Here is a 13,646-nt window from a genome sequence, read left to right as displayed (position 1 = left end):
CTTAATATTTGTAGTTGGATAAAGAGAACATTTGATGGTTCAAGAAGAGGTTCTCATTGTCATGAATTTCAAAGGAGAAAGTCTCAACATTGCACCAATTAAAAATTCTGTTATAACAAATCCTGCAGATTGCTTTATTAGAGTGGAATTTTGTTATAATTAAAATATTAATTGAATTTACATTCCCAGTTAGAGGGCCTGGAAAATAAACATTTTCTCTGCAGTAAATTGGCAAACTGGGAAACAACTAGAGGAGGATAACCAGGATGATAAAGAGTTTTGGTTAAAGGAACAGACTCTGTTTAGCCTGGCAGAGAAAAGACTTATGAGGACATGATAACTGAATTCAAGTATTTGAAGGGTTGTCTTGTGGAAGAAAGGTTGGAATTGTTCTAAAGGAAGAACTAGGATCGTGGGTGGAAGTTGCAGAGAGTCAGAGTTAGGCTAGATATAGGGGGAAATGACCTAATGATGTAACCTATTCAAAAGAAGAATGGACTTGGCTTTGAGAGATAATGAAGATTTAATTAAAAGTATTGAAAAAAATTCTGAATGATCTTGTCAGACATGTTACAGAAGTGATTTCTTGTTCAGTTATGGGGTTAACCAAGTGGCCTCTGAGGTTTTTTTCTAACTCTGACATGTTTTAATTCTGCAAAGTGAAAGTAAGAGTTTAGTAGAAAAAGAAGTATAGTCATCTATATATTACTATCAACACTTTCTTCTTCCTATCTTTTGTATCTTTGATGATGATGAATTGTTTTGGTGAATAGTTTGAGAAGTGTATTGAATTAGAAGGTAAATACTATTAGATGTCAGGGAAAAAATATATTTCAACTCCCAATAAAATGAGGTTGTTAGGGAAACTAAGAACATTATAAAATATTTTTTTGGTTACATTTCTTTTCTTTCTTTCTTTTTTTTTTTAAAGGCAATTGGGGTTAACACAGCTAGTAACACGGGGTCACACAGCTAGTAAGTGTCAAGTGTTTGGTCTGAGGCCAGATTTGAACTCAGGTCCTCCTGACTTCAGGGCTGGTGCTCTATCCACTGTGCCACCTAGCTGCCCCTTATAAAATATTTCTTTAAGCTATTTGGGGGAAAAGAGAAGGATCAAAGAAGGGATAGGAAACCTCAATGGTAGGTATGGCAAAATGAAAATTGATAACAGAGAAATAAGAGCTATGTAATATTCATTTTGCTTCTGTTTTCTTTGCTGAGGAGGATGACTTTGGGTCTGGAAAGGACAGAATAAAAATGGCTAATAGGGAGCTGATATAAATATCAATATAAATAAGGAGATAGTAAATACCTAGCTCCCATGATAAATTCCAGACAGCTGGCCCAGATGAATCATGTCCTTGGGTACTGAAAGAACTGATAGATGTCACTACTTACCCTTTATAGATGATAATTTGAAAATTCATGAAGAACGGGAAAGTCACCATGATACTGGTATAGGACACATTTTCCCAGTTTGCAATAAAGGGAAGAGAATAGAGTCTGTACACTATAGGCTAAGTAAGTTTGACTGATTCCTGGCAAAAATTCTACAATGTATTGTTAAAGAGATGGTTGGTGATAACAAAGAGCCAGTATAGCTTTGTCAGGAGTAGTTTGTGCTAGACTAACATGTCTTTTTTGGACAGGATAACTAATTAGACTGGTAGGTCCAGGAGATTTCTGAAGCTCTGGTTTATATAGATTTTAGCAAAGTTTTAGATAGAATGTCTCATGTAATTATTGTGGAAAAGATTGAGATGTGGGCTGGATAATAATTCAGTTAAATGGGTTTCAGACTAGTTGAATGGCCAGGCTCAGAATCACTAATAGTTCAATGTAAATTTGTAAAGTCTTTAGTAGTATGACCCAGGAATATGTGCTTGGAGCTATGCTGTTTGTCATTTTTACTTAGTGGCATAGTTAGATGGTGTTGTTATCAGATTTGCAGATGACACAAAACTGGGAGGGACAGCTAATATACTGGATGACAGCCAGGATCCAAAAATGTCTTAACAGGTTATAATATTGGGCTAAATACGGAGCTGTGCTAGAGTCATCTTGAACTAGCTTGGAAGAGCTGATTGTTAAATTTTCAGTGTGAGCACTTACACCTCAGAAATTGGCAGACAGTATAAATCATGGCTTGAATGATTGTTCTTTTGATTGTCTAGATTTCAGTGATGCAGAAAATGTTAATATGAGATTAAATTTTAAAATGTGTCTTGAATATACTTCTCTTGAAGAGTCAGTTGTTAAACATCTGCCAGTATGTCATTAACTAAATCTAATAAAGAAAATGTTATAAGGATAAATATGATTTCTTTTTTTAAAATAAATTTATTTTTAGTTTTCAACATTCACTTCCCTAAGATTTTGAGCTCCAAATTTTTTCCCCATCTCTCACCTGCCCCCCAAGACAACATGTAAATTAATATAGGCTCAACATATACATTCATGATAAATATAATTTCTTAAACTTAGGTTCAAAGGAACTATTTCATAAGAAGATGGAGGAGGCATGGTTAGATAGTTTTTCTGAAAGAGATCTTGAGGGTTTTAATGATTGACTTAGAATAAGTCACTTTGAATCAACATTATGGTAAGTTAGCGAAAAGGTAATGAGATCTTAGGCCACATCAAGAGAAGCATAACTTCTGGGAATGAGCAGGCATTAGCTCATTGGTCCTCAGCTCTGGTCTAGGTATTGTGTTCAGTTCTGGGTATTATAGTTTAGGAATGGCATTATTGAGATGGAGGGCCTCTAGAGGAAGGTAATCAGAATGCTGAAAGGACCTCTCGTCTGTTCCGTATGAGAAGCAATTGAAGTAACTGAGAATGTTTAGCCTGAGAAGAAAAGACTTGGAGGACTAAGGAGAGAGCAGGATGAGACTTGACAGCTGTCTTTAACATCATGTGGAAGAGGGATTGGACTTTTTTTTTTTTTGGCCTTGTAGGGCAGAAGTAAGAACAATGGATGGACATCATAAAAAGAGGCAAATTTAGACTTGATGTCAGAAAAATTTCCTAATAATTAGAGCTATCTAAAAATGAAATGGACTGCCTCGGGAGGTAGTTTTTTCATCACAATGAAAGGTCTTCAGACAGTGGTTGACTGACCAATTCTTGGGTATGTTACAGTACCTATTCTTTTTCAGGTATGGCTTAGACTGTATGGCCACTGAAGTTTCGTCTAACCCTTAAAACTCTGTGATTCATTTCTTATCTCCACATTCAATAAATAAAAAATAAAGTTAAATAAAATTATCTGATTAGTGAACTGTCATGATTTAGATATGGATAGGAGGCACAATAATAAGTAGTGTTGGAACTAGAGTTAGGAAAATCAGAGTTCGAATCCTGCGTTAGACAGTCCTGTGAACCTGCACAAGCTACTTAATTAACCTAAGTCTCAGTTTTCGCATCTATAATGTGGATTTAATAATAGCACCTACGTCACAGGATTATTGTGAAGATACATGTATACTATATAGATATAGATACAAATAAAATCTTTACAAACCTTAAAAGTCTAAATGAATGTCAACTATCACTGTATAGAAATGTGCCTAATCTAGAGAATTGTCTTATCAACTTTCCATTTCATGGGAGGGGGCTGAATAGACAGTTTTCTTTATAAATTAGAAACTCTTCAGCATGCCTATAATTTTCTGATAGACTGTTAAACATCTTGTATGTATAAGGCTTTGTGGGGAATGTACAAGAAGCATGTATATCAGGCATGATGCCAGCCCTCAAGAACTTTATGGTTTATTTCATAGGATCACAGATTTAGAGCTGGAAGGGACCATAGAGACCATCTAATACATCCCCCTCATCTTGTAGATGAGGAAACTGAGACCTAGGGAGGTTAGATTAGTTGACTTGCCTAAGGTCACACAGGTAATAAATAATAGGCTTTGAATCCAAGTTTTCTTATTCCAAAGCTAGTGCCAACACAGCTAAAATAGATAGTAATCAATGATATCACATAATTGCCAAATGGATGATAGGCAACAGGGAAAGTGAGATGAGAGTCTGCAGTAAGTCAGGCATATTTAGGAGAGATGCTGATTAACTTTCTCCCTCTAAAAAGAGTTGAAGTTTGCTAACTAAAATGTCTCAGGTTAATTAGAGGGAAAGTAAAGGAATTCATGTTGTATCTGTCTTACACAGTTATAGAAAGTGTTACAAAGTTAGGGTCTATTCAGCATGAACTCATTTTAGCATTTATCCATTCATTATCTACCATATGTAAGACTTTAAATGTTAAGTGGGGGAAATATAAAGATGAATCAGGCATGGTCCTGGCCTTCATGTAGTTTATAGTTAGTTTAGTAAGGTGAGATGAGATATGGAAGCCTTTGTTCAGGGTCATTTCTCTTAGGTATTGTTTCTAACCAGAGCAACCATTCTGACTACTGTTACTTTATAATATGGAAAACATTTTAACATCTATTTTTGTACTTGTATTCCATATTATAGGAGATAATGTAGCAGAATCATAGCAGAAAATGGACAGTCAATATAGTATGACTAAGAAAAGTTATCAACAGCTTACTTTTGTCACTAATATTGGCTTTTTAAAATTAATCAAATCTTTCTGCGTAGTATACACAAAAGAAAATCTTGAGTTATTCTGTAATATGTACTCTGCAAACAAAGTTCCTTGCATACATAGTACTACATATTTGATGAATTTAATTAAATTAGATGAAAGTAGTGGTGCTGTCAAAGGGGGCATGGATTTCTTATAGACTATATAAAAGGTAGACATTTTTATTCCAACAGAATGATTGCTAGACTTGGAGTCAGAGTACCAGGCCTCAAATCCCAGATTATATATTTACTACCTGAGTGACCTTGGGGGGGAAAAATCACTTAAAGAAACTTGGTTCCTTTATCTCTAAGAGTTGGATGAAATGACCACATATATACATACGTCCATACATATGTATGTGTGTCTGTATACACACACACACACACACACACACACACACACACACATATAAATTTTGTCTCATTTCTCCACCATGTCTTCCATTGGCTTTATAGCCAATATATATATGCTGTCGTAGTGGGATTAATTAGATATTTCTGAGAAATACAATGAATTCCCCATTTTAAAAATAAAAATTATTTTCATTAGGTTTTTTATAGTGTACCTTCAACATACTAAACAAAACATGTTTCAGATATAGACAAGTAGAAGAATGAGCAAAATGTACTGTAGTTATTCTGGAATGGTAAGCAGAGCCTTTGGTTAGTAATGGACTAGAAATGAGCTAATTCTTCACTGATCGTAATACAATTATTAATTCTGATAAAAATGAAATTTAGTAGAGATGGAGCACAGACTCACTTCCCTCTTCAGAGATCTGAAAATATAATCTTTATTAAGACGATATATATCAGTGGATACAGTGCTGGGCCTGGAATCAGGAAGACTCATCTTCCTGAGTTCAAATCTGACCTTAGACACTTACCAGCTGTGTGATACTGGACAAGTCACTTAACTCTATTTGCCTTAGTTTCTTCATCTGTAAAATGAGTTAGAGAAGGAAATGGCAAAGCACTCTAGTATCTCTGCCAAGAAAACCCCCAAATGGGGTCACAAAGAGTCAGACACAACTGAACAACAACAACAGATATAATGTTCATGAACTTAAGGTGACTTTTCTATGTAGTTTTAGCTTTTTATTCATGTTTTTAAATTGTTGAAGCTTTTTAAATACCTCTCATTAGGATTGGTGAATTAATTTTGGTTATATTTAAAAAGCCCTACAGTGTTGCAAGTTACTCATGATTTCATTACTGTGGGCATTCCCTCACCAATAAGATGCCAATCCTTTCACACACTGTAAATACTTTTATGAATTACCATGGTCAAAAAGGTGTGTCACCTGATAGACAAGATAACTAGGTTTACAGATGAAAGCTCTATCTATACCTTAGTTTGTCATCAGACCTCTACTTAAAGTTTTTTCAACCAGGTAAGAGTTTTCTGCTCTTTTGACATTTGCTATAAAAGGTTTTATCCTGATCACTCCAGTTGTTACTTCTTTTTCCACCCCACACCTCAAATTATTTTGCATATAGTTTTCATTCAAGAGGAAGTTGGCTGAGTAGGGAGAGAGTTGACCTTCAAGTAAGAAAGACCGGGGTTCATTCAAATCCTGCTTGTGACACATAACTAGCTGTGTGATTGTGGGCAAGTTACCCTCTCAGTGCCCCCAATAAATTTGGTAACACTAGAAGTTATAGAGAAATACCAACATTGGTTTTTACACTAGAACTTCCGTAGACTATTAAAACCACAGCTCCAGACCAGAAAAAATTATCTTTACTTACCTATGTGTGTATGATTTTTTTCCCCTAGTAAAGGTTAGTAAGTTCTTTAAGGGCAGGGACAGTTTTGTTTTTGTGCCTGGTATGGGGCCTTGCACTTATTGAATGCTTAATGAATTATATTGCACTTCCCTGCTGTGTAGTCTTCAAGCATACAGTGGCTAGCTCCTTGCCATAGTTAGGCATCAGAAAATCACTTTAAAAGTTGTCTGCTATTATATTATTTTTGTATTCTATATTTCATCGTGTATTTTTAGGTCTTAATTTTAAAAGTGACTCTATTTTTATAATGTTGGGTGTCAGAAAATTTTCAAAACTATTCTTAATTTATCAAAGTGCATTTAAAAAAACCCCAAATATGTAGTCATTGATTATTACCTTAATTTTGTATCAGGTTAATCATATTGGTTTAAACTGAAATAAAATTTTGTATGAACCTTGACATGCTCATTAGTATTTTTCATTGTATGATTTGCTCATTTCCTTTCCCTATAGAAGTATATTGCTACTGGAGAATTGGGGAAAGCTACTGATACACTGGATTCAACAGGGAAAATTACAGAAGAAAAACCTTATGGTAGGAAGTAAGCTTTATATTTTACTTATATTAAACCTTTATATTACATTTACTTAGATTTTACTCAATATTTCGTTTTAACAAGTAGAAGAGAAATGGAGGCTGCTCTGAGCTGTTTTAAATTTAAAACCAATCTTAATAAGTGATTTCAATTTTCCAAACAATTTACATAAATGAAAGAAGATCAAAATTAGCGGATTAGTGGATCTGTTTGTTACCTTTTAGATTGCTATTTTCTTGAGAACAGAGAAGCATGTATTTTTATCTCCTTCAGCACTTAGCTCAGTGCCTTGTATTTAATAATCAAATGTAATAACACATAAAGATCTTTGTAAACCTTGTGCTACATAAATTTCAGCTATTGTTAATAATAAATTTAGGCCCTTAATAAATATTTTAATGAATGAACGCATGGATTGGATTATATTCATTAACATTTTTCATTAAAATTGCTTCATTTGAAACAAATCCTGAGGGAGACCATTTCAAAATGACTCCTTTACTTTCCCTTCTTCCTTCATTCCAACTTCCTACCCAAATCCTTGTAATTACAATTTTGAACTTTTTTTCATTTTTTACCTATGTTACAATCTGTTTTACAGATTACTCTGTACTATTTAAATAAGCAAGCCCATTAATTTTTGTATATAGGGTCACTGTTTTAAAACTAATTCTTTCCTCTTGTTATTGGAACATGTAAACATGGCAGAGAAAAAGAGTATTTTCTCTTGGAAGTAAAATAGAACTAATTGGGGCCCATCTTAATTTATCTACCATCCCTTTTTTTCACTACTCTAAAAGAAAGATAAATGAAATGGTCTCCTAGCAACCTTCACAGTGCACATTCTATTTATAACAACAGTAGGTTTATACAGTAAGTTCACCCCTATTATTCTGTCACAAAGTGTGAATTATTTGTATGGTTTCTGTTTTTTTTAAACTCTTGCCTGTGGTTGATATTTTTCCCACTTGACTCAGTTGCAGGAGATGAATGCTCATCTAGTCTTCCTGTGTTCTTGTGTTGAGTTACACCATTGTCCTGGTAGGAAAGAGTTTAAGGTAGCTGCTGGAACTCATTTACCTTCCTAGCTGTTACAACTTCAGCTCTGCAGTTTCTTTTGTACCTTGTTTGATCAATCAGCAAAATTTAAAATGCACTTATGTGTTCTTAGGCTTTCTTTTAAAGCAGAGCTTTTGAATTATATTGCAATTCAAGTATTTTAAAAGTTATTTTGTACATATATTTTGAAAATATGATAAAGTTTCAATTAATTGAAATCCAATTAGAAATCTTTTTTTTTCCCCAGGTAGGAAGGGTGAATGCCGTGTAAATATACTCATCTCAAGAATTTAATAAAAATAAAATTAATTTCCTACTATGCTCTGCTTCCATGAACATTCAACACAGTCTCCTTCATGTACATCTATAGTACTATAGTGAGAATTGATATACAGATACTTATTGTTGTGATCCTAAAGCACTATAGCCTATGCTTTACTTAGATGATAATAACACTAATATTTATTTGAAAGATTTTCGTAAGGGTTCAGACAAAAAGTAAAATCAATTCTCAGTTACCTAGAATATTTAATTCACTTGTCCATATCACTAAAATTTTTTATTGTAATTTGTATTTATGTAACAAGGTTTATATTAGGTAGTAGTGGGCCATAACTTTAGTATACTTAAAGAGTGGCCACAATATGCTAGACTTTGAATAGAAGGCTAATAATATTGGGATTGATGCAACGTTGAAGGTTTCTGAACACATGTTTCTGATAACCTATAATAGGCTACTTAAAAGTTCCCATTAATTGGGTTATTCTTTGATTTTGTGTTTCACATGTAAAGGTTTTGTCATAACAGCTTCCAACATGCATTTTTTTTCTTGTCACCTTGACTGGTTAATGAATCATTGCAGGGTTATCATTAATGACACTTCTTTAAACAGCTGCTGGACATTATGATAAGCATTTGCCATCTGTGTTTTAGAAATATTCATTTGGTAGGTAATCAATAGTAATTGTGATCGATGTTGTAGTGGAGATAAAATTTTTCTTCATGAAGTAAATTTTCTTGTATACCGTGAGATGTCAGAGAAGAATTGAATCAAGAGAAGGAACACTTAAAGAACATAGAATAAAGCCTGCTAAATAAAAGTTTATTCCTAGTGAAAGTTGCCTTTTTATGATGGTGATTTGAAACTATTTCCTTTTTTTGTTTTTATTTTTGAGATTGGGTCTCCCTATCTTGCTTAGGCTGGAAGATTTAACCTGTTCCATTTTTAAAATTTGGGTTTGTTTGTTCAGGCTTGGGCAGCCTAACGGCCCTATACTTCCATGGGCTCACCATATTTGTCTAGACTTAGTGTGGCCACCTAATTGATTTTAGCCGTACTACAACTCAGAGCTCACAAATTCAAGTGATCTACCATCCTTGGTCTCCCCTAGTAGAAGAGATTATAAACAAACAACTATTTTGAAGCACTTGAATATTGCCAGAGTACTTGGTCTTAGTATTTCCTGTACTTCGAATTTTTTCTGTTCCTGTTTGAATTTAGTAAACTTTAGCTACCTATTTCTGTGTAGCTTTCAAGAATTGAGGTCGGAGAAGAGAGCACTGGCTCTGAAGTCAGGAGTGCCTGAGTTCAAATCCGGCCTCAGACCAAACACTTGACACTTACTAGCTGTGTGACCCTGGGCAAGTCACTTAACCCCAATTGCCTAAAAAAAAAAGGAGGTCGAACTAAGGTCAGTGTTGCTTGCTATGTTAATATTAAACTTTGAGGATGGGTCATCTTGTTTTTCTTTTTTTTTAAATTTGATCAGTCTGTGGAGCCCTTGGCACGAGAAAGGCTTGTATACAACTTAAATAGAGATTAATCATGGGATTTTTGTTCGCTATTTGCCATATAAGATCTCTTGTAACAAATCTATAGTAGAATAAAAATTATTAAGATATAATTCCCAAAAAGAGGAAGAAAAAGTAGGAAAGGAGACTAGTGGGAGTATTGTAAACATGTGATGCTGCTGACTGTGCCCACAAATTACATAACTTTTCTGTAATTTAGATTGCTTATCAATATTTGGGAACTAGTTCAAAATCCTCAGATCTCAGCAGTTATGAAAATCTCCAAAAGTAGTAACAGTAACTATTGAATTAAAGTTTATATTGAACTTTTGAAGCCCTTTAGTGACAGAAATATAATGTGTGTACTATTGTATATGAAAAAGGATGGAACCAAAAAGAACTGAACACAAATGTCAAAAGTTGTATGTTCTCTGTCTCCAAGTGTAAATTACCTAGTGACTACATTCCTCTCCCTGGTTCCCCACCAGATAGATTTTTTGTTTCAAGGTGATTTGGAGATGGTGAGCTAAAAGTCAGGAAGAAGGAAGGACAAAGATGTCTGCTTGTTCATATAAACAAAACTAAATCTAAGAATAAGTTTATGCCATTTTAGTAGTTTTCTGAATTTGGCAGGTGACAAGGTAGGGTAGAGCATAATCCTCATTGAGACATTAAAATATTTGGCCCCTAACACATTGCCTGATATATGTTGCAGTGTGTTTATCTTTTATATTTTCTAAGATATTGATCACTGCAGGACAAATTGCAGGATTTTTTTTTCATATCTTCCCAAACCCTTAGTAAAAACTGATGAAACACATAGAAGGTCATTGGCCTATTTTTTCCCATGGAAATTAGGACAAAAAAAATCTAATCTTTAAAAAAGATTTTTTTCCCCCATTTTTTCCCCCTTTCCCCCCCCCATTTCTCACAGCAGTATTTATTTTGCTATTTCATGTTTCTAGAAACAAGATATTGGTAGGTAATGTGTACATCATGGTGCAGCTTTAAAAAATAAAGTGAATACATTTTTAGAGCTTTGTCAGCATTATGAAATTTACATATATGTTTCTTTTGTCATGTGTAGGTAGAGTCAATATTTGTTTTCTTTCACATTTGGCAGATCAGATAAAGCAAGAAGATATTGAAGGTATTCTCCAGAAATTTACAGGAAACATAATGCAAGTACCTCCTCTGTAAGTTAATATTAATAATAGTAAACTTTTAATGTTTTCCACAGTAAAAAAAGTCATTTAAGTTCCTTTTATATATAATATGGTATCAGCAAAACATCCATTAAATATGATAGTGAATGATCAGATGCATATGATTAATTTAGACAAGATCCTGTGAACATTTTAATAATTTCTAAGAAATGCTGTCATATCATAGAGAACACAGGAAGTGGTCTATCATCCAGGCCTGAGTGTCAACATAGCATGTTATGTGAGTGAACACTAAGCTTTGAGATTATATTTATAATATTTGCTATCACCTAGGCCTCTTTTTCTAACAGCAGATCATATCTTCAGTACAGAGCTGCCTTAGACGTCACTGTTCCTATGTAATCTGGACTGATTCAGGGACATGTGTGAGAGGCATCTGAGAGCCTAATGTGCACTAGAGTGACTGAATAACAGAGTATGGACATTGCTTTCGAGGACTAGCAACTTGCATTTCCTCATTTTTTTTTTTTGGTGAGGCAATTGGGGTTAAATGACTTGCCCAGGGTCACAAGCTAGTAAGTGTCAAGTGTCTGAGGCCAGATTTGAACTCAGGTTCTCCTGACTCCAAGGCCAGAACTTTATCCACTGCACCACCTAGGTGCCCCTCATTTCCTCATATTGCTAAGGCAAAAAAGACCAAGAATGTGTCTTCTGGCAGGCACAGATAATGTTTCTATATTTGTTAAATATAGTCTCTGAGTACATGGACATTCAGGGATGAGATTGAATGGACACTGATTAATTATTATGTTTACTAACATTTGTTTGAGTATACTACTTGTGTTGGCTAGTTTTCAGAAGGACAATTGAATCCCTGTGAAAAGTATTCTAAATGATTTAAAAGAATATCTACGTGATTAAATTCACAATAACTTACAGTATTTTATTTCATTTGGGTCATTAAAAGGTGTTTATAAGTAACAAAATAAAAATATACCCAAACAAAGTTTAGTCCTGAAAGAGACACTGATTAAATTAGTTTTCCTTATTTGGAGGGAAAGAATATTATAACTTGCTATACTGTAATGTTTGGAGTGACGTTTGACTTGAAAAGTAGTAAATGTTGGCTGATATATAAATGACTTTAACAGATAGGAGCAATGTGAATTGTACTTTGGACCCAATAATTAAATATTTATTTTTTGAATTTACTGAAGTCTGTTTTTAGTATCTTCTTTATAGTAGTTGCTTCCAGGCTTTCCTGTTCTAATCATAAAGCTTGACCACACAATGAGATTTCTTAAGTGAATCATTTAACATTCAGCCAGAAATCTTAAAACATGAAAACTTCTTCCACATGAAAATGAAGCACTTTCATTATTTGAGAAGTCATGAATAATTACATCATTGTTTTAGTAAATTTTGGGCACGGTTCCCTGAGAAATCTTACCTTGTTCTTTCACCCTAGTCCACCCTATTCTTCATTTCATTCTACAGAATTCTGAAGTTTGGGGTAATGGTGCTAGGGACCACAGAGAACTGGACCAAATCCACCAGAGAATTCACTGAAGATTGGAAGGGCACCATTGCTCAGTAAATGCCAGTATAAGATATATTTGTTTCAAAGATGTTTAAGGAATTGTCATTATCTCTGATACCATCGTGACGCAAAAAATATTAATCCATTTTACCAAAAGTGAAATTTAAATTTGACAGGGTGGAATGATTTGCTTCAGTTAGTGATAGATTTAATTCAGGGCAATCAGTTATTTGTGTACTACATTAATATCTGATGAGATTTTTTTTCAACCTTTGTTAGCTATTCTGCTTTAAAGAAAGATGGACAGAGACTTTCTACTTTGATGAAGAAAGGTGAAGTAGTAGAGGCGAAACCTGCCAGACCAGTCACAGTGTATAGCCTCTCCCTTCAAAAATTCCAGCCACCTTTATTTACATTAGGTAAGGGAAGAAGTTTAAAATGCTAATGATTCAATTTTCATGCATTTTATTTTATTGTTTAGATGCAATTCAAAGTGATCCATGGAATACAATGAAGATTTATGTGTGTGTGATTATTAGACAATTTTTCTTAGGCAAAAATTTCCTAATTTCTTTGCTTTCTTTGTAACACAGTTTAGGAGGTGGCCACAATGATGTGGGACCTTAAAAATACTTTTCCTATTTAAATAGGCTGTGATTTTCATTTATCAAACTATCAATATATAAAGTTATTTTAAGATAACAATATTTTATAACCCTTTCCTCTTTTTGCTTGTACCAACTAGCTCCTCACCAAGTGTTAGACTTAATTGGTGTGAAATTTCTTTTGGGGGCAAAAGACTTTCTGAGAATGGTATAGTGTAATATTTCCTGGTTTTGGAGTCTGAAAAATTGGGTTTGAATCCTACCTCTGCTACTGTTGTGGGCTGAGAGGTTGAGAGGTTGTGACCCCTCAAAGACCGGAGTACAGGACGGGCCGTCTGGAAGGAATTCACAGACTCAAGCATTCTTTAATTCAAGGTGGCAAAGATTTATTGTTACGCTTTTCAGCGGGCAAGGATTCTTAAAGGATCCTGCAACCTTAGAGGGGTACAGTTTAAGTTTATATAGCATAAAATACAATAAAACATGTGCCCAATATGCTAACTAGGTGAATCAGGGTGGGATGAGGGAGTGGTTAAGGAGAGGTTAGTTCTCAATTGAA

The 13,646-nt window shown here is 34.2% G+C and overlaps 1 protein-coding gene across 1 annotated transcript in view; it reads left to right on the top strand.

Moving 5' to 3' along the window:
- The window catches only part of TRUB1 (TruB pseudouridine synthase family member 1), a 49,688-nt gene that overhangs the window by 23,300 nt on the left and 12,742 nt on the right, over window positions 1-13,646 (top strand). The window contains 3 exon segments of the mRNA XM_020988141.2: window positions 6,844-6,925; window positions 10,900-10,972; window positions 12,762-12,901. Of these exon segments, the coding sequence (XP_020843800.1) occupies window positions 6,844-6,925; window positions 10,900-10,972; window positions 12,762-12,901 (295 nt within the window).

Source organism: Phascolarctos cinereus, unplaced genomic scaffold (genome assembly GCF_003287225.1).
Source record: "Phascolarctos cinereus isolate Bilbo 61053 unplaced genomic scaffold, phaCin_HiC Scaffold_3;HRSCAF=262, whole genome shotgun sequence".
In the NCBI taxonomy this organism is placed as follows: Eukaryota; Metazoa; Chordata; class Mammalia; order Diprotodontia; family Phascolarctidae; genus Phascolarctos; species Phascolarctos cinereus.
Note: the sequence above shows the minus strand (reverse complement) of the source record. Positions and strands in the feature narration are given on the sequence as shown.